Raw genomic sequence first — 21,638 nt, forward strand, 5'->3', positions numbered from 1 at the left:
GGACAGATCAAGTTTGAATGAAGAATTCACCAAATTTTTCATGGATTGTTGGGTGGTAGTTGTAGTGGATGCTACTAGCTCTGGGATATTTACTGTAATAGCCCATTTTGCTTGTTTCTCGTTCCTTTGCATTTAAAGAGAAAAAATGTGTGGGCCAAATCACAAGGTCAGGTAGACTGTACAGCGTAGTACTGTTGGAGGTGAGTAGTGCTGTATCAGTTTTGAGTAGGTAAGAATTTGCCCCATTTCTGTCAATGTAGGATTCTTCATTTGTCACTAAGCTTAAAGATATATTTTACTCTTTCTCCTCTTCTTAAAGTAGGATATGCCAATTTTTCCACTTCTGCCTCTTTCTTTACAAGTGAAAGATATTTGGGGTGTTTGATTTTAATATTCTAATGTGACTGGCAGCTATTATGGACCAGATTTTTAAAAATGAGAAACATCACACCTGGACCTGAGAAGATCAACTTTTTAAATCCTATGCACTGAAATAGCATTACTGCCTTTTTCTTTGTTTTTTACTAGAAGTTGTTTTTACAACGAAGGATTTTTCTAGCGGCAGCACATATTGTGATCTTTTCCTTGTGGAAGTTTTTTCTTTTTCTCTCATTCTGCCTGTTTTTCAGGTATAAAATGAAGTAAGCTTTAGTGTAGCCTTAGTGGGCGTAATCCAGGATGTTGCACCAGTGGTGATTTTAGCCTTTGTGAGTCAGAGACAACTAACAAGGCTGGGAGGGGGAGATAAAATACTTCTTGTTAAAACCAAATCCATCCTCTAACTCTGAAAGTAAACAGTACTGAGTTGGTGTTTTTTTAAGTTTTGGGATGATACTTGGTTCTAGCTCAAAGATGATGATGCTGGGCCTGTCAGGTTGCAAGTCAGTAATGTCCCTGCCACATGGTAGAGACTTGGTCTGTTTTCCCTGTGGCCTTTTGCTAGTTCAAGGTTAAGTATTGATTGTTCCCCTCGTAGTTCACTGATGCATGTTGAGTTATGAAATGCAGTAACTAGTTTGTATATCTGAACTCTTAGGAGCATAAGGAACAAGAATTTCCTGTCCCAAGTAGAATGAGGGTATAGGCCGGTAAAAAGCACAGGGAAATGGTGAAGGATGTTTTGTTTTTACAACTATTTTACCGTGGTTATGATACCCAAGCTACATGTAATACTTCTTGTAATTTATGGCAGTATAGTTCCTATGGCATGTTGAAAAGAGATTTCTTTCCTCAGATACACATATGCGAAGCACGTGCTATGGTGGCTACAAGAGGGGACAGTGCGTGAGACCATTAACGGGTGCAGTTACAAAATCGGAGTGCTGTTGTGCCAGCACTGACTATGCTTTTGGGGAGCCTTGTCAGCCCTGCCCAGCGCAAAATTCAGGTATGGCCTATTTACTGGTACATATTCAAATCCAAGCTTTAGTCGATAAACTGTTGTTAGAAAGGTAAAATACACTTTCGTATTAGCACTGCACATCAACATTAGCATTAACCTTCCTAAATCAGAAGGGTTAAATTGTTGTATAACATCCTATATTTTGAACAATCTTCTATTTTGCATGTTGGAGAGGAGTACAAGGGAGAGTTTTTTGAGGCAACAGTAAACACCAACATCTGGGTCCAGAGTTGTTACATGCATTAAAACAGATTTTCAAACGACAATCTCTATTTCAATAGATGTGGATAACGAAAAAATATATATTTGAACTGGAGTTATTAATGGAAATATCTTGAGTAATTCATATATATATACATATTTTCAAATCCTTATGTACACCTGTGAGTCAGATGTTTCCTGCTTGAATTCTGTATCCTTCAAGTGATCTGGAATTGTTTATACAGTAACTAGCCTTTGGATAGTCAATGCAAAAACAAATGTCCAGTTAAGTTGCTTGAGAATACTTGAGTCTGTCACCCAAATCCCCACCTAGCAAAGTTGTCTGGAACATAACCTCTCTCTGGCAAGAAAGCAATCTTAATCATTTTCGTGGGCAGAATCTGCTTTCAGGAAAGCACTTCTTCCAAGAAGACTGTGCTGACACAGTCCTTGCTGTGAAGCCAGTAAATAGACACTGGTTTCACGGAGGTGACTGACTGCAGGGAGCTACTTTGAAGCCCAGCTTTGTTGAGTGATTCTTCTCACTCAGCAAATCTGTTGTTGCAACGTAAAGAAAATACGCTATTCTATATGTAGTTCAAAAGCATCTCATACTAATGTGGTATATGTTTTGTAGGCAAAAATAATTTTAGAATCATTTTTTAAATCTCAGTTTTAATGGATAGCTTTATGAAAAGCATTAGGGAGAAAACCAGTTGGAACAAATTAGGCTGGTTGAACTGATGTGAGCTCTTCAGCAGGAACTTGCTGACCACTGTTGTATAACATGCTGTGTTGTTTAGAATAGCAAAACACCAAGGAAATGTTAGCAAACTAGGAAGGAGCCTTTCCAGCAACCTCTGCTGATATCAATGGGCCCTTATCGTATGGTAGATCTTTTATGGACTCTATCATTGACTTCTGTTTTAGATTTGAATTGCTTTAGCAGAATGTATATGTATGTGGAAGCTATTTTTCCTGTGTTATTTTACCCATCTCTTCAATTGCTTAAGAAATACCATCTGATGTAGGGTGAAGTGTAGCACATGCTTTAGGCTTTGAGTGGGGAAGGGAAGGTGCAGATTTCTTGTGAGAGCAGCATTGTATCAGAGAGACTGAAAAAAATTCCTGAAAGGAAGACATTTGTGTCTCTGTGCCCCTTGGAAGCTCTCTGCACGAGTTGCTGCCATGCTAGACTAAAAGCGTTGCTGATGCATGTCCAGAGCAGGTCTGCTTTCACATACAGTGGCAGCGATTATTTGATTGAAGCAGGGGTACATATTCATCTGCTGGTTATGATAATATTGGGAGATATGTTCCATGTAATTTTCCTTAAAGAGAAGACAGCCAATGCCATAAGTATTTTTAATATATATTAATTTTAGCAGTGTGATTATTTGGGCTGTTATTAAAGTGCAGATATATTGGAAAATATGGCAACAATTAATGCTACTGTGGCTGTCAGTTTAGTCTGTTAATTGCTCTGAACTCAAAAGTAGAACTTGAATCCAGTGATAACTGAGACATTTGAGATACTTTGATACATATTTTAATTAATTTTTTTTAAGGATAAGAGATCCTTGATCTGTTATGAACTCCTGAAGATACTGCTGCTAAATGGAGTTAAATATGGGCTACATTTATAGGAAACCTTCTGTTTCTTGGTCATTTTGAATGTGCACCTTGTGCAAGGGCTTGGACATATGAGTTCTGGAGAATCTTACTGTGAATATGTTATGGTTCATTTGTGTAGGAGGGCCAGCATGAAGTTTTATGTCTGTTCCTAAATGCCTCAGTTCATCATGTGTTTTCCCTCATCCGTCTCCATGAGCAGATGCAGACCCTGAATCTGCTAAAATGTTTCACAGGTTCAGAACACTGTGAGGCTGTTAACGTTTTCAGAATAATTGAAAGGCATGTTCTTTCATTCGAGTAATTAATTGGCATGTTGTAAATGGTGATGCTGAAAGCAATGAGCTAAGAAAGAATATTCCAGTAAGTATTTTAATATTTTTCCAGCTGAATATCAGGCTCTGTGCAGCAGTGGAACTGGCATGACTGCAGGAGGAAATGGTAAGATCACCTAATGTAATTTGAACTATAGCAGTTCTGGCTAGACCTTGATATCCTTGATTTGTTAGACACGCTGGTGGGGATGATGGCAGGAAGGAATGGGAGGAAGGCTTATTCAAATGGTTGTTTGCGTCACATTAGAATAATTTAGGATGAAATGACTGGAGCGTGCCAGTGTGTCCTCTCTGGTTTATGCCATAGAACGTCTGTGAGTGCAGTTATAAAAGAATGGCAAATTTGTGAGAAGTGTTATTACCTATATGACTTAGAAACCATATACCTAAGTCATATTTACACATTTCAACTGAAATAATCCAGAAGAATAAAGCCATGTTGAACTTGAGCTTCTTACATATTTCCATCTGTCAAAAAGGCCAGGCTGACAGAGTTTGGTTAATTACAGAGAAAGGAGCAAATGATTACAGTGAAAGCTTTGTAGTTGTAGAACTGTGAAACTGCAGACTCATAAGTCAGCCAATGCTTGCTAGTAGATTTGCTGGCAGCAGAGAGAGAGGGAAAAGCATTCAGAAAGGAGGGATGTTCATGCTTTGGAGAGCGATACCATCTGAAAATGCTGTGAATCAGGAGATACAGGGGGGCATTAGTACATGTGCCTCTCGAAATGTAAGACCCCAGTTTAATATCCCAGTTCTTACCTACAGTTTCAAGTCTCTTAAATGTCTGTGGGCTAGAGGTGGTCTTAAGTCAGTGTGAAAGGGATGCTCTTTTCTCTGGAGTGTGAATATATGTATGTGTGAATTCCCTAATTAGAACTACATGATTCTAAATATGGACCAGCCAATGGTACTTGTATTGAAAATGTATTTTTTTCCAGTCTGGAGAATTAACCTCCACAACCCCTCAATAACTGACTCTGGGGTTTTTTGTTTGTTTGTTTGTTTTTTTACCTTTATGTAGATATTAATGAGTGCTTACTGGATACTGATCTCTGTCCAAATGGAAGGTGTGAGAATCTGCATGGAACATACAAATGTATTTGTAACCCTGGGTATGAAGTAGATTCAACTGGGAAAAATTGCATTGGTATGAAATGTCCCATTTTTCATTTTGAAGTTTGATGCTTGTTTTTATCCTCTTTCACTTTTTCAGTGTTTTTTCAGATCCACTAGCTGCTCTTCTGATATTTCTGGATGTTTCTGCTGAATTCTTGTTTTAATTTCACTGTTTTGCAATGCTTATAAAATCCTCCGCTGTGGAGCTGGAGAGGGCCCATTGTGATCAGTGACTCTGGCAACCAGGCAATAAACATCCAGTTCAGTTAAGTCCACTGAACCTGCACTCTGCAATACCAGTGTTTCTCAAAATCAGAAGAAGCCAGATCCTGCGATTAGAGTGCACCAGAGGAGGGATGTAGGATCACCAGTGTGCAGAGGATTTAAGTGAAGCTCCTGACTGATTATAAAAAGATAAGCATCCCATATGCTGCAGAAGGCTTACATGGTTTCTCCCAACTCTGATGTTGGAGAAAATTCCCTTTCAGCTTTCAGTTAGCGCTATTGGTGTAACTCTGTTAAGTGTACTGGCCAGACACAGGAAAACTTACTGTCATTGGAAGCAGCAAAAGAATCTGATGGCATGGTGTCTCTAGCTAGGGCTGATTTCCTGTGCTGTACAAGTGAAATAAAATCTAAAGCCAAATTTTTCATCACAGAAGAGGTGAAATAAATTCTTCTTACTCCTTAGAGGTGACCAGTGGAAGCACTGTGGCATGGGATAAAAAGAATTCAATAAGTAGCAGTCCAGTCTCTTCTCACACTTATCTGGGATGTTAAAAATCCCATTAGATGCCTGCAGACTCCTGTTACAAATTTTAATTCTGGCAATTCTCTTGTTCCATTACACTGTCCCATTGAAAGGCCATAACTTAAAACCCTTTAGATTCCTTTCTTCCACTCATGCATTGGTGCATTGTTCCAGACCTCCTTTGCACAACTGATTAGAAATTTCTTCTGGTTTCCTGTTAAAATTTATTTGTGACCATTTTATTGCCAGTTGATGTTGTACTAATATTATCCTTTGACTTAGCACCATGTCAGCACTTATCCCTGAAGTATTTATGAAGAATCATCATATCCTTTCTTAAATTCTGTTGGCTAACTATCCAAATCCACACTTTCAGTCTTTTCATAAAAGCAGAGGCTGAAGGCTTCTCTTGAACACGACTGATCTGACCAGTATACAGTGTTTGGATGAGGTCTGACCAGTGCCTTGTATAGTGGTGCTAGCAATTCTCCACTGCCCCTAGGAATATCCTGCCTAAACTGATTCTAGAGTGCATTAGTCTTTTCTCAAATACATGTTATACTTCGGGATCAAAGTTTAACCTCTAATTGGGCTCTACATCCAGAGTTTTCTCTTGTTGATAGCCTTCAACTGATGAGTTCTGGTTTATAGCATGTTATTGTTATTGGTCCCTAATTGCAAAGTTTTGAATACTGGTGATTATATTTCATCTTATTACTCTCATTCATATTGTCAAGATTAATTTAGTCTTGCATGATTCTCTGTATTGGTAATAACTTCCAGCTTAGTGTTGTCCTCAGTTTTTGATTCTGTTCATTTTTTGTTTCTGTATTACAATGAATATTTTATAGGACTAGTCCCAAGACTGATCCCCAAAAGGCACTGCTAATATCCTCTCTCCATTGTGATTACTCCCCTTTTCAATATACCCTACTGTAATCTCTCCTTCAGCCAGCTCTGGAACCACCTTAAAGTTCTTAAATTCCTTCCTGTTATCTCCAACTTACATAATAATTTTATTTGGGTTCTGTATTCTCTGCTTAAACCTTAATAGCTTAAGTCATCTGTGTTATCCCAGTCTAAACTGTCCACTATCTTATTTTTAAAAAAATGAGAGTTGACCTATCTTTGATAAAAGTCATGCTGTAATTCATCCCATTTTCCCATTTGCTTCTTTGGCTTTAATTATCCATGTCCCATTTCAGTTTCTGCCCATAGTTTATGGCATGCCTTCTCTTCTCCCCATCCATCTGTGAGTTTTCCAGCTGCTCCCCAGCCCACCCTGTTGCAGCCCACATCCATGCTCCATCACAGCTGTTTCCCATTCTTCCATAATGTTCCACCTGGCCCTCTCTCAATTTTTCTGAACTCCTGTGAAGCTTCCCACATGGTCTGTTTTATTCTGCAAATCTCCCTGCTTTTTCCTAGCACTTTTGCTGTTCCCAGCTGCTGCGCTGACCCTCTGAGTCTTCCCAACTTCTCTCAACACTTTCGGAGGCCTCTCTGACTTAGCCAATTGTTGCTGTCTGCTCTCGGGGTCTCTCCTGGTCTTGGTCTTCACCTGCCATTCATGGCCCAGTGCCACCTTCTTCCAACTTCTCTCTAATGACCACAGCTCTTCCAAAGATTTCCTAAGGGCTCTTGAAATTTAGTACTAGCGTTTCTATTTAAATTTTTCACCTCTGAAGCAAGTGTAGACTTACATTGGCCTTGTTAACCATAACATCTAAGACAGTTCAGAGCCAGCTTGGAAAAAATGGTGATTTAAAGACCAGAATGACCAGCAAACCTTTCCAAACCAATCATCTCCTTGTTTCTTTCATGACTGTGGGGGCTGCTGTGCAGGGAATCAGAGACTGCATAAACCTGTTTCACAATATAGGCAAGATGAAAGTGAGATTCTCAGCTTTATTTTGAACAATAGTGTGGCTGTCACATATTATGAATATATGTAGAAAGGAACTATGAGCTCTTACAAAAGCAAAGCAGTCTGCTAAAGAATAAAGCTCAGGAAAAATTCAACAAACATAGACAGAGAAGGGTGGGTGTGTTGTGTGGTCCCCCCCCTTTAAAAACCAAAATTAAAATGTTTATTTTTCTCTAGGTAGTATTTGTGTGGTTGTGATTCGTAGAACTATTATTGTTTCTGTTATTTTAATGATAGTTTTCATGAAGAAGGAAGGTGCACGTGGGATCTTTAGTGTTACTTTATTTGGTATGGTCGTTTCCATTTGAAATAATTCCAAGCCTGTTGTCTACGAAAAGAATCTAGAAATCTTTTTAGTCTCTCTCCCTTCCTCCCTCCCTCCCCTGCCTCTGCCTTGTCTCCTCCTCCTCTCCATATACACAAAATCTAACAAAATGTGGCTGTTGGGAGGGAAATTCTGTCCTGGCTTCTATTCCAGAAATGTTTGTTTCTTAAAAAGTTCTTGATTTTCATTATAGACATCGATGAATGTGCATTGAACATGCTGCTTTGTGACAACGGGCAATGCAGAAATACCCCTGGAAGTTTCACCTGCACCTGTCCAAAAGGATTTGTATATACTCCTGACCTAAAGACATGTGAAGGTAATTGGTAACACTCCATTTTGTCCCGGTTTTATTCTTTTGGATTGTTCTCAGATTATGCCAGAAAGACTTTGAACCTTGATGAGGATATAATATGTAGAACTAAAAAAACCATGAGGAAATTATATGGGGAGGTAGGGGAATGAGAAGAGAGAAGGCCAAAATGAAAATGTTAGATAGCCTCGTGGAATAGCCTGTTAGGTGTGTACTAGCCCTCTCCTTATTGACTGCTACCAGCAGGCCCACACTGTGCCAAGGGTGAGGGAAACTTGAGAAGAACCAAGTTATACAAATCTGTTACCTTGTGTGGAGAACAGAGCCAGACAGCTCCTAGTTTGAACCCTTTTTGAGCCGCAGACAGGATGTGTATCAGATCATTTAAACAATACTCTCCATTGCCATGAAGCAGGACAATAGCTGGGTATCATGGAAAAATGTGATACTGCTTCCAAGTTCGAAGTTTTAATGTTCTAACGTGTTAGTGTGTCTTTAGGGCACATGCATCATTGGTCTATTGTGAAGAGTTTCATAATAGAAAAACAGAGTATCAGGAAAACTGGTCATGAGGAAAGCTTCTTCCATTTTTCCCTAAGCTGAAAAAGGCCATATGTACTTTTGTTAATGCTTCCTGGCACTAACGGCAGTGTGTTTCTCTTCTAGATATTGATGAGTGTGAATCTAACCCCTGCGTTAATGGGGTGTGCAAGAACACACCAGGCTCTTTTGCTTGTGAATGTTCTCCTGAAAGTACTTTGGACACAACGAGAACCATCTGCATAGGTATTTATTCTTGCAAAGATTTTACGTTTGCTGGTTGAAAATGTCCAGTGACATACAAACATCATACACTAAGTTTAGGAAATATTTTAAAATAACTTGTATAGATAAATCTGGTGGAAAAACATTAAGAAACAATGTTAACAAAGTATTTGTTTTCACTGTTACTGTGGGTACATAGTGTGGCTAGCACTTGGGAGCGGGGTATGCTTCCATGTTAAATTTGAAAGAGAGATGAAATTTTTTGTAAGAAATACAGAAATGCCAAGACTACTTCTTCAGGACTATGCTCACCAGCTTAATTCTTCCTGCAAGAGAGGTGGACATGTTCTCGTTAAGATCTGCCCTCTAGAAAGGCCCGTTTTCTATTTGAGGTGGAGCATGAGTAAGTTGTATACAGTCCAGACCAGCTCAAGAGCAGCCACGGACAATGCTGTGACTCAGATACTCTATGGACTTGTAATTTCTTCCCTTACCTGTTCTGGAGGGACAGTAATTTATAGCTGTTGCCTAGTCAGTGAGGAAAACTGTAGAACTAGATTTCCGTCTGATCCTTAGCTCTCTCCTGCTACTTCCTATATAGGAGGATCACATATCCAGACTGGAGAATCTGATAGATTAATGGAAGATCTAGGAGGGGCTCATATCTACCCCACTCTTCTACATGTGCCTCTAATCTAAGTCATAATAAATACAGTGACTCAGATCTTGAATGGTGTTGAGATATTCCCTGTTGAGGCCAATAAGCATGAGCTAGGATTTGCAAGGGCTCTGTGCTGGGATGATTTCAGGCTATAGTCCAGCATAAAGAAGGATAAATTTCAAGAGCTTTTGAAATAAATTCAGATCTGATGTAGTAAGTTATAATGAAAGGATGATTCTTCTTCATGGTTAAATTCACATGCGTTTGCAAATATATTAATGTATAATGCTAAACAATCTGTATGACAATACACTGGTTTTTTTTCCAAACAGAAACTGTTAAGGGCACCTGTTGGCAGAACATAGTGGATGGAAGATGTGAAATAAATATCAATGGAGCAACTCTGAAGTCTCAGTGTTGTTCCTCACTAGGTGCTGCTTGGGGAAGCCCGTGTACACCATGTGAACGAGGTAACACTGTTCATTTTCCTCCGGACCCTAGGATTTTTCCTATTCTGAGGGTGGTCCAGATTATTGTCATAGAAGTTTGGGCACAGGCTAGACAAGCAACTTGTACTATCAAGCAGTCATTCAGCCTGAAAAAGGGAAGTCTTAAGTATTTGAGAAGTAGCATGTAGCTATGGAAGGTTCTTCCTCTTGATTTTATAGTGAACATTTTACAAGTTTAAATTCTGAAGGGAAGGGACCACACCTACAGTCTGTAACTTGAAGTATTACTTTAGCATTTTTGTCATAATTAGTGATCTAGAGTTCCTAATGATGTAGCAATAGATGCATGTTCCCCAGAGCTCCTAAGAAAAATGTTTGCAACAAATGGATCTTTGGTGTGGTAATGGAGGGAGGAGAGGGAGTAGCCCTTGTTGTTATACTCTGTAGATTAACTGGTGACCTAGAGAATCATACAGTTGATCAAGAAATGGGTTGAGGTCTCTGCATATTCACTTGATAATTAGGCTGAACTGTGGGATGAGCTGGGAACCCAAGGGTGAGCCAATGAATGCAGAAATGTGTGTGGGTTGTCACTTCTATATGCTGAAAGCTGCTAATTTGTTCAGCTCTTTGGTTAAGTTCACCCTGTATATCTTAGCAGAATTCATCCTCATCCATCCGTGGCAAATAGAGCTGTAATGTGCAGTGATCAAGTTAAATGAATTAATTGATTTGAATGAAGCAAGAATCATATAGCCACTTTCGGGTTAGCTAGCTAAGACACATGGGAAGCAGAAGAGGATAATGGCTGACACTATGTAGTTTATGTAGTTGCCCCATCTTATCTCTGTTATTTCAGAAAATACTGAGATACTGTGTAAGCACTTAGACTTCTCATAGCAATCAACTGTAGATAATATTTCACATGATCAGTTTTGCACAATAAGATAATGGTGAGTTTTGGACTGTAGCATTCTAAAAGTTCATTTTGTTTGTTTTACAGACCCGATATGTCAAAAAGGATATTCAAGAATAAGAGGAACATTGTGTGAAGGTATTTATTGTTGCCTTAACAGAAATCAGAGCTTGAATGAAAAAATGCTGGTGTTTTGATTTAAGTGGTTAATTTAGCATAGAGGAACACTATGCCAAATTTTTACCTCCTGTAGTTCAATTGACTTCATTAGAGTTATGTCAGGGATGAATTTGCTTTCAGTTTGTTTAGTATTCCTGCATGCTCACAGTGTATCTTAAAGCACACACTTGCAAATATAGTGTCTACCAGTGTAATGAGATGGTACTCTCTCTTCAAATACTGTTAACTGAGTAACTTATTTGGGCAAAGTATGTATCTTATGTATGTTATAAAACACGGCATTATTGGTACAGTGGTATGACAAATCATTTCTATACTTAGAAAAAGAATGTTTAAAAACTAGATTTGACATGAAAGTGTTTTTTGGGTTGGTTTTTTTTTTCCCCCTTAACCTTGGCTTTCTTCCATGCAACATTATATGAAATCAGACATGTTCCAAAGCGTAGTTTCATTGTCTTATTAAAAAGCACAAAAAAAAGGCATCAGGACACAGTTAAACTTTGGTTAAAGAGGAGATTAAAGATGTTTTAAATGTGTAGCTTTTTACTTGGTATGAGATGACTCTATACTATTCTGTGAGAATTGAAGGTCCCACCCTATTTCATCTTCCTTTGAATTGATTTGAACCCCTGGAAAAGTACTGCATATTTCCATAATATGCAGAAGCTCAGTGTCTCAAACTGCTGTGGGTCAGCCTGACTGACAACATCTGACATGACACTGCAGTTAAAATATTTTTTAAAAATTACTCCCATATGTAGCTTCCATAAAGAAACATTGTTTTTCCCCTTAACAAAAAATAAAATAAAATTAAAAAAAAAGAGGAACACCCTCACACATATTCTTTGCTTTCCAAATTATGACCGAATACCTTGGCATGTCTGTGCTGCAGACCCACTGTACATAACTTATCTGACCTCAGCAACACTTTCTGGAGTGTGTAAGTGAAAGAAAAGAGGGGGGGGGGGGGGGGGGGGAAAGTGGCCCCACCTATCTTTCTTCACAAGGAAAGTCTTAGAACATTTTCAACACTGCTGGGATGGAAAGTTTATCCTTCCAAGATGTAGCCATAAGTGTTTTCAGCATTTCCTTTACCAGCACTTTGGATTACATCTATTATATGCTTTAATCTTTCTCATTTCCATGGTACCTGGATAGCCCTGGATTTTTCAGAGGGGTTTCCCCTGCTTTTAACATACTGAAGCCGTATTTTGGTTTCAACCAACATAAGCATTTTTCAAGGCAGAGAAAGACCTCTAGGAAATGTACTGGCAAGTGAGAGACAGGGCAAGGGAGTAAGCTTCATTCCCAAAAGGTGATACTCAGTTCTCCCATACACAGCCCATGCAAAATGAGTAATGGACCTTGTGCAAGGAAATAAGCAAGCTAAATTGGCAGTGTTCCTCTAGTTTACGGGTGAGCCCTGGAGTTGTCAGCTGGAATATTGCTCACAGGCCGTGAGCTGGATTTCAGTGGTTTCTAATAGTCCACTGGCTTTACTTTCTGCTTTCCAGTCAATATGGGCCATTGATTTATAATACCTGTTCAAGGGCAGAGGCTGCTGATGTCCACCCCATACTTATCCTCCACCCTGCTTCATGCGGTTTGAGAGCTGCAGAGTCTGTCTGCACCAGGAACGTTGTCTGGAGGCCTCGCGAGTCCAGCCTACCCTTTTCTTGATTGCCCTACACATGAGTGCTCAGCTATAGATTGTCGGAGTCATTCTTTTTTCATTTCTTGTTCTTGTCCTCTCCTGTCTTAAAAATTGTCATGCTTCATCTTGGGCCATATTTAATACTGGAGGCTTTTTCCTAAAGGGACAGTCGTGAAGCATATGATTTTCACAAAAATGTGGGAGGCCCCCACATTTAGGTTACTAAACATTTATTTATGCCCAGGCCAAGCTAACACAGTTAATCAAATTATCCTGATCCAAAAATATAAAATTTACCACTTAAATATAATCTTTACTTAATGAAGCTAAACTCTGTGTGCAGTCTTAAGGAGTTTATTTTAATCTATATAAAGTTACTAATTGCTGACAAGGCCATAGGGCCAGATTTCAAACAGTGCTGTAGTTTCGAGACAGGCAGAGGTGTGCCTGATAAGACACAAACATTAAAAAAAACAAATAAATATTAAAACCCAGTAAAAAAATACAGTATACCTTAATCTCATTGGAATAATTTATAATCTCATTATGCACTTGCCTTTGTCTGTCTTTGCCCATTTGCTTCAAAAGTCTGGCCCACAGTGAGTGTGAAAATTGATATAATCTTTAAATGCCTCTCCTTTTTTTGTTACTTTTGAGTTTGATTTCAGTATATGTAGGAATGGCAAAAAGCAACATGTATTATTTCCAATCATCAGCAGTTTTCTGTAATTAATTGGTTCTGGCTGACTTGCATAGGAAATCCTAAACCTTTGGAGTTTTGTCAAGGCGTGTAAACTGCTGTAATTTTGTATTTTACCTTAAAAACAAACATTAGAATGTTCGTATTTTTTTCTGATTTGTTCAATGCTAAATGATATTTATTAGCATGCTAGTGACTACTTTTATTCACATTTTGTTTGGAAATAGATGTAAATGAATGTGAGGTGTTTCCTGGAGTCTGTACAAATGGGCAGTGTGTCAATACCTTGGGATCGTTTGTCTGCCAGTGCCCTAATGGAATGACTTTAGATGCTTCTGGACGGACATGTCTTGGTAGGTATTAATTCCACTTACAGGTCTCCTAGGGAAGAACAAATCTGTATGGTGACCAATATTAGTGCTGTATGTGTTCTTACAAGTAAGGAACATTATTTTTGTCCACAGAAGTAATTTTCAAATGGAATCAGTCAGGGACATGAACTTCATTCAACTAGAATATGAACAGATTCCAATGGTAGTAGCTAAAGCCCATCACCATCTGCTAGCTAGTGAATAGCATTGCTTGAGTTCTAGATTGTTCATCTGACAACTCCCTACACATAATCTGTGCTCTCAGCACTCTTCATCCGCAACCTCACTGAAACCACTGAGTTTGGAAGAGTCGGGGAGGGGAAACCACTGTGGGCTGGGACTCAGGTGTCTGAGAAGGGATGTGGTGTTCCTAGCCACACTGTATGCCTTAATGGAGGGTGCAACAGAATATCGAAGTTCTGTATGCTGTCCATCCAAAGCACCTTTGTCCCTTCAAGACAGTAAATGTGTAAGACATCTCAGAACAAGACATAGCTTGTAGTAATTAAAAGGCCCTATATATGTATGGTATGGTAAGCTGGAATGCTTAAAATCCTCTTCTGATCCAAAATCTACTTCAAGCGTTGAGCACAATTTTTCAGAATAGTGCTTCAAATTTACTTCAATGCTTAATTCCTGAGTTTAGCATTAATATTTTGCTGTTAGAAATTATGCAGTGTGCTTGGTACGCTCCTGTAAGTCCATAAAAACATGAAGCAAACTGTCCTGTGAAGGGATTCTGGAAAAGGATTCCTCTGCGGTGAACTAAATTTTCTCTTTCTCTCTCAACATGTTGTTCAATTGCCCAACAGACATTCGCTTGGAGAGTTGCTACCTGCAGCATGAAGATGAGCAGTGCACCTCTCAAATACCAGGCCGACACCGAATGGATGCTTGCTGCTGTTCAGTGGGGGCAGCGTGGGGCTTTGAGTGTGAGGAGTGCCCTCTGAAGGGGTCACCTGAATTTGAAGCTCTTTGTCCTAGAGGATCTGGGTTCTCTACTAAGATAGAGATAACTGGGAAACCTTTCTCTAAAGGTATGTGATCCCTTTGTGGTTTGTTGCCAGCAAATCCTGCTGGCTTTTCATTTTACTCTTCCCTTGGACAATTTCTGTGGGTTTGAAGATTTCAGTGACAGTCAGGGATTTCACTTGCCATAAGACACGTTTGAAAATCCAGTTAGATTTTATAGAAATTAAGGCCAGAATAAAACATAAAATAATCTAGTCTGTCTGACAGACCATTAAATACTGTATTATACTGCAGCCTCAAAACATTAAATTTGTGTCCCTGCTAGAGAGGTTAAATTGTGTCTGACTTTGCCTCCTGTGTTGCACCTATTGGTGCATATGGCTGATGGAGTAACTCTGAAAACCTGGCACCCTGAAGTACAAGAACTGGAACAAACTGAGCAATCACCTTTGGATGTATTGAAAGAGCACCTTACCTGTGCAGGGTGCAATAACTTTAATTCTACTGTGGAGCAGGCAAGGGAGGGTGAATAATATTAGGAATTTCTTGTGGAGCTACTTGGAGAAGTAAAGAAAAATGTTTCCAGGATGATAGCTCAAATCAGCAGAATTTAATTTACTGTAAACCAAGTATTGTTACGAGTGTTATTGGTAAACTTCCAGCATTAAATGGAAATCACGCAGCAATATCCTAGCATCATGTGCTGAAAGCCATCTTTCTGGAGTTGCCAGTGGGGTTAAGCTGGACAATGTCAGAAGCACAAATTGATGTGAATATGTTTATAAAGAAAGCCCATTACCCCATAAATTAAACATTCTGAAGTCTGAAAGGAGGAGAAAATACATATGAATGGCAATTGCTGCTGTTAGTGTCAGCCTTAGTTTTATGAACAGTTACTAAGTCATTAATTAACCATAAAGAAAAGTGACATATGCTTTTATTTATGCTCATTATGTTTTCTGTGACTCATGGAAGTCATGTTTTTTTCTTGGAAACCAGAAGACAGAGTGGTTCTTTTGGAAGTTCCCTTTGCCCTTGTAGGTTTGATCCTCTGTCCACTGAAATCTTACTGTTAACTTCTGTGAGCTGCAAATCAGATTCTGCAGGACAAAGGGAAGACTAATATTTTCTGGCAGAAAGTGCTCTTGGAAGTTCCAGTGCCGAGTGTCTACTTTGTTGGTCAGGTAGAAGTCAGTCTTGGTTTATGTAGTGTGATCCACAATTTTCCCAAAAGGAGGGGTTATTATTATGAGAAAGGATGAGCTCTGAAGTTGACACTGTTCTTTTGTGCACTGTTTTTGTATGAAATGATGATATGTCCTCACTGTTCCATTTTTAGATATCAATGAATGTAAAATGGTCCCCGGTCTTTGTACCCATGGAAAATGCAGAAATACCATTGGCAGTTTTAAGTGTAGATGTGACAGTGGATTTGCCCTTGATTCTGAAGAGAGGAATTGCACAGGTAAAGTGCATGGATATGTGTCTCATAACTTTGATTTGAAATGGAAAAACTAAACTCCTTTGAAAATATGGTGGGTGTGTTTTGTGTTACAGATATTGATGAATGCCGCATCTCTCCTGATCTTTGTGGCCAAGGCATCTGTGTCAATACTCCTGGAGACTTTGAATGTGAATGTTTTGAAGGCTATGAAAGTGGATTTATGATGATGAAAAACTGCATGGGTATGTTTTTTATAGATCACAGATGTGCAATAGTATGCTATGTATGGTTTATTTTTTGTTTATTTTGTATTTTTTTTTAAGGTTTGATTGCACCTGGGTTTAGGCCCCTCTTATTTTGTGAGTCTTACTAAAGTTCACTTTAGCTTGATTTCCACCCCAAATGGGAATTTACTGCTTCTGCAGGATGCCAAAGCATAAATGAGTGAGGGTCAGTATTTTAGGATATTAAGTTTATCCCCACAATCCCCATTTTGCTAAGTGGGACACCATCCTGAACTTTGAAATTAGACTAGATTAAAATTTAGAAGAAGCCTCTTCTAATTCTATTTTAACTGCACTGTGGTGTGAAGGATAACTAGCTATAAGAAAGGCTCCAGAGCCAACCTAAAGAGACAGTGCTGTGATGGGTAGCAGGCAGTGGGGAGGGATGGGCTCTCGCTGTTGCAGTGCTGGCCCCTGCAGTGATGTGCCTTCCCTTCTCCCCACAGACATCGACGAGTGTCAGCGCAATCCCCTTCTCTGCCGAGGTGGCACCTGCATCAACACGGAGGGAAGTTTTTGGTGCGATTGTCCTCCAGGCCATCAGATATCACCAAATATCTCTGCGTGTATAGGTGAGACATACAGGCAAAATCACTATCGTGCACAGCTTTTTATACCTCTCATGTGCTGCACATGGATTTATAATGTTTGCTTTAGTATCATTTTCATTCAGACCTAAAATGTGTTCCTGTCTTCTTTCGCAACAGACATAAATGAATGTGACCTAAGCACCAGTTTGTGCCGAAACGGACGTTGTGTCAACCTGATCGGAAAATATCAGTGTGCTTGTAACCCTGGATATCAGTCGACACCTGACAAGTTATACTGTGTTGGTAAGGACAAAATCTACACAGGATCTCTAGTGAATAGGGAAGATAAAACAAAAGTTATTGTTCCATTTTTAGTAGTTGTATAAAGGCATTTTTAATGGTGGTTCACAAATCTAACACAGTCTGTCAAAATAATTTGCAAAATACCCAAAATGTGCACTTCCATTATTGCTAGGAATGAACGCAATTATGGCAGCACTACAGTTCACTGTGTTATCGCTTATTTTCTCCAGTAAATCAGTCATGGTACATAAAACAGCATACTATTTTAAATGGCCTAAGACTTCAGATTTTGATCATTAAGAGGGAGTGCTGTGTTAAATCCTGAGTTATGTATTTTAGTAAAAATCAGCATTTCTGACAGACTATGGAGTAGAATCATGTGGTTCAATTGAAGTATTTCCTAATTTGGTCTGCAACTGTCTCAAATACAGGGCCTTTCCAGTAACTTTTTCTTTAAAGCCACGTTTTGTAAACGACACTTAGCTTAAATCATGTATTGTGCACTCTTATGTGCATACGTTCTATTGTGCAACACAAAACCACATGAAAAGTCCACTGGCTTTAATTCTGCCCAGTTGATATTTTTTTCCCTTGATCCTTATAAAAACTTTGCTGCCTTCATGATACTGTGGTAACCCAGCAGTTATATTTTTATGTGCAGAAAGAGAACTGTAGAGGTATTTATATATGCAATCAGGTAATACCATCTTTTTCCCTCCCTGGTTTGCCTGACATCCATCCCCATGCCTGTATTTCCAAAGACCTGAATGAATGTTCAAGGATTGTACAAATACCAGGTGTAGATTGTGGACCGAAGCTGTTCTGGAAAGCTGACTCAAAGTGTGTCCTTGAAATGTACTTTACAGTATAAGGTACTGTGGGGTTTAACTGTAATTTTCTCCTTTTTAGATATTGATGAGTGCAGTATAATGAATGGCGGCTGTGAGAACTTCTGTACAAACTCAGAGGGCAGCTATGAATGTAGCTGTAAACAAGGCTTTGCACTCATGCCAGACCACAGGACATGTACTGGTAAGAGAGATTTTGGGAAGTTTTCTGCTGGAAGTGTTTATTTCAATAGTTTAAAAATGGAGCTTCTTTTTAAGATTAATTCTATTGTAACAAATATATTGAAAAAAAAAAAAGTAGTAATGCATGGAAAGTGAAATTCTTTTTCTAAGTAAACATCTCCAAACTAATGGAATTGGACAACTGCAGACTGAATTGGTTCGAAGGGAATTGATTCTTTATCGTTTCAGAAGGTGTACAAGTTGATTCTAAGTTTTGTAACAAAAAGCTGTCATTTTTTCAGTAAGAGAGAGATTTTCTCCCTTAAGGTATTATATTAGATGTGAATCCATAATGTGTTGAAGTCAACGGAAAGGATCATCATAAACAGAAGCCAAAATGGTCTGCATGTGTAATGTATGGTTGTATTTGAGACAAAATAGATAGGAATGCTAGAAAATGAGCTGATTGCCTTGTTCTGTGGTTGTGTGTTACCAGCTTTTAAGCAAGCAAGAAAGTTACTATCTTTAATTCTTTGTTTAGTCAAATGCAAGCATACTGCATTACTTCAAAACTGAATGACTTTCAGACAAACTGAAATCTGAATATTTCTAGTATGAATCTTTCTTAGGATACAGCTCTAATCAGGATTTGCGAGAAAACTTTCAGAGCTCTGTAACAGTCAAGTGTTCTCCTTTTGGAGTCTGGGAGTCATAATCCCAGTAAGTGAATTGTACTCGGTGATTTCCACATAGGTTACTGGAAAGATAATTCTGTCCTACTCTTCTCTTCTTGCTGCACAATCACTGGGCTGCTGAGGCATGTGAATTTTTGCCAGCTGTGTGCCAATTCCGTTCAAGAGCTTATTGAGAAGCATAAGAAAATTAACAGGGTTAATCCCTTGGAATAGAATTGCCTGTATAGTTGAACAAATGCAGGGTTTTCTATACTGAATTAATAGAGAGAACTCACATTTAGAATTTGTAAATATTTATAGACCTCTGACCAGGGTCTCAATTGCCTCGAGGTCACTCACTACCATTCCAAAGGATAAAAGAGCCTTAAAGCATCGTTAAATGTAGTTTGCCCCCCCATTGTAGCTTACACTGGCAGAAAGATGTAAAGTAGCTGATCTTCAAGCATTGGACCCTTGTTCAAAGAAAGAAATCAACTAGAAAAAGTGCAAATTTGGCTGACCCTGAAATTAAGTATTTTAAAACCTAAAATATTTAGATTAGAAATAGTTTGCTTTAGGTCAAGTTTCTGAAGAAGGCAAGATAATACAAAAACATTGGTGTTTGGGGCACTTTTTCAATGCAAAAATAAAACCAGTTGACCAAAATAGTGCCTCAGCCAAAATCAAAACCCAAGTGACAGGATTAGAAGGACATGAGAGGGAAGGGAGGAGGGGGGAAGCAGGGGTCTCTGAGCCTCTTTTCTGTTTTCATCTTCTTGGCTTGACTGGGAACCAAATGACCCAAGTGTATACTTGGACAGTCTTAGGGATCTCAAGTCTGCTGGCTAGAAACAGTTCTGTGCTTTACTCCTGCTTGCCCTTAGCCACCCAAAGACTTACCTAAACCCAAAACCAGAGTGGATCATTTAGAGCACCTTCCTGTGTATTAAACTAAAATCTTTGGAATAGAAAAGTATCATCTTTCCCTTCTCAGAATTAAAAATGAAGAAAGCAATTGCCTGTGCTGTGGGGCAGGGACAGATTTCTCAGTGATTTGTCCACATGTTAACTTGACCACAAACATGCCCATAGAAGTTTGTAGTCTGATGTTACCTGGGTGAGGAATAAAAAAGCATCTGATCTTAGTTGTGAATTTTTGCATATTTATATCCAACCTTGACCCTGAAAAATAGAATTTCATTCATAGGCAGCCAGTAATAGCTATTAGCTATTGATTTTCATACTCTCCTCTAAGAAGGACTTGTATGCGATAGCCAACACATAAAAAGGTTTAAATAGCAGAAACACCAGATACCTGTGGATGTCAAGTCAAACTCTGCCTAAGAAAATATCTAGAAATGTGAGGGGTTGCCTTTACCAGCCTTTAGTATCTAAAAATGCTGCTGCCTTCTCTTGAAGAGATGTTAATTACATATATAAACATCTGGTGAATATTCAAAATCTGCATGCTGAAATTTTGCCTCTACCCAAACTGCGTGAAAAATAAGAAAAAATGTATTTTGTGACATTTTCTACTCATTGTGCTGAATATCTGGTTTTATTGCAGTAGCTGGTTTCGCATGGTACAAGATACAGTAGTACTGTGACCTGAGTATGTGAAACACCTATTTTACATTTTCAGTTTGTTGTCTGTGTGAACATGTCTTTATCTTTAACATCACACAAAGCTGGAAGCCATTACAGAATATATTTCTTGATAATAGAGCTGGTAAGAATGCTGTTCAGTTCAGTACTAGGTCAGGTTTGAATTGGTGAGGTTATGCATAAATAATCAGCTCAATTAGGAGAAACAACAGGTTCTTTGTCAGCTGATTTTCCCCCAACTGTGAAATTAGTACAGTGACAGGTTAGTAAATAAAGTTCTTTATTTCTGTCATTATTATCCCCATTTCTAGAGCTTAATTTTGCATTTTAATTCAAATTCCATTCCAAATTAACATTTTCAGGCTAATGTCCATGCCAACATTATTTGCTTGTTAAGATGAACAGGGACTGGTCAGCCTTCTTCCTTGTAGAAGCTGTGTATCCACACAAGCACTAGCTGCTAGAAATGCAGAATAACGAACATAATATTTTAAGTTAAAGTGAGTTCATTTTCTGCAGCTGCATAATTACTGCAATCCACAATAGACGGGTCTGATAATGAGTTACACCCTTTGTCTTGGAGAGGGTTCCTGAATCTTGTCCTTTTTGTGCTGATTTTTTTCCCATGGTATCACTAGGCAGAGTTTCTGATTTTTGCTCTTGCTGGTCTGAGTTGGTGCTGACACAGGGAGATTCTAGGGATTTTTACAAGGAACACTAATATAACCCTAGGGACTCTGAAAGATTCCAGACCTTAGCATGGCTGCATTAATATAATAAAGTATATGCAGCTTGGCCCCAATCAGTGATGGCCAATTTAATGAATTGAGAAAACAACCTACATGCTAGAGGATGTTCAGTCAGCTGAAATGCTAAAAAACTCCAGTAAAATCTCTTAGTGAAATAAATGTATGTACTGTAATTATTCGCATCATGAGTTTGACTCTGTGTTCCAGTTTGTCACCACCCTTGAGACCTGTAGAGGTATTCTGCATGTCTGATGGCTTTTTTAAGCTCTGTAAAGTCCAATATTTTTGTCACTGAATTTGACTTAGAGCTTCCATTGACCTCAACAATGATGGATTGTATCCAAGAATCTCCAATTGTATGTGGCC

General features: G+C 38.8%; 1 protein-coding gene across 4 annotated transcripts in view; it reads left to right on the top strand.

The window, feature by feature from the left end:
* The window catches only part of FBN1 (fibrillin 1), a 157,604-nt gene that overhangs the window by 84,747 nt on the left and 51,219 nt on the right, over window positions 1-21,638 (top strand). For all 4 annotated transcript variants that reach the window (XM_055716550.1, XM_055716552.1, XM_055716548.1 and 1 more), the window contains exons 17-30: window positions 1,235-1,387; window positions 3,623-3,676; window positions 4,595-4,720; window positions 7,886-8,011; window positions 8,672-8,791; window positions 9,764-9,901; window positions 10,884-10,934; window positions 13,558-13,683; window positions 14,514-14,738; window positions 16,013-16,138; window positions 16,231-16,359; window positions 16,848-16,973; window positions 17,109-17,234; window positions 18,144-18,266. In XM_055716550.1, the coding sequence (XP_055572525.1) occupies window positions 1,235-1,387; window positions 3,623-3,676; window positions 4,595-4,720; window positions 7,886-8,011; window positions 8,672-8,791; window positions 9,764-9,901; window positions 10,884-10,934; window positions 13,558-13,683; window positions 14,514-14,738; window positions 16,013-16,138; window positions 16,231-16,359; window positions 16,848-16,973; window positions 17,109-17,234; window positions 18,144-18,266 (1,749 nt within the window). The remainder of the gene's footprint in view (window positions 1-1,234; window positions 1,388-3,622; window positions 3,677-4,594; window positions 4,721-7,885; window positions 8,012-8,671; window positions 8,792-9,763; window positions 9,902-10,883; window positions 10,935-13,557; window positions 13,684-14,513; window positions 14,739-16,012; window positions 16,139-16,230; window positions 16,360-16,847; window positions 16,974-17,108; window positions 17,235-18,143; window positions 18,267-21,638) is intronic.

Source organism: Falco cherrug, chromosome 7 (genome assembly GCF_023634085.1).
Source record: "Falco cherrug isolate bFalChe1 chromosome 7, bFalChe1.pri, whole genome shotgun sequence".
Taxonomy (NCBI): Eukaryota; Metazoa; Chordata; class Aves; order Falconiformes; family Falconidae; genus Falco; species Falco cherrug.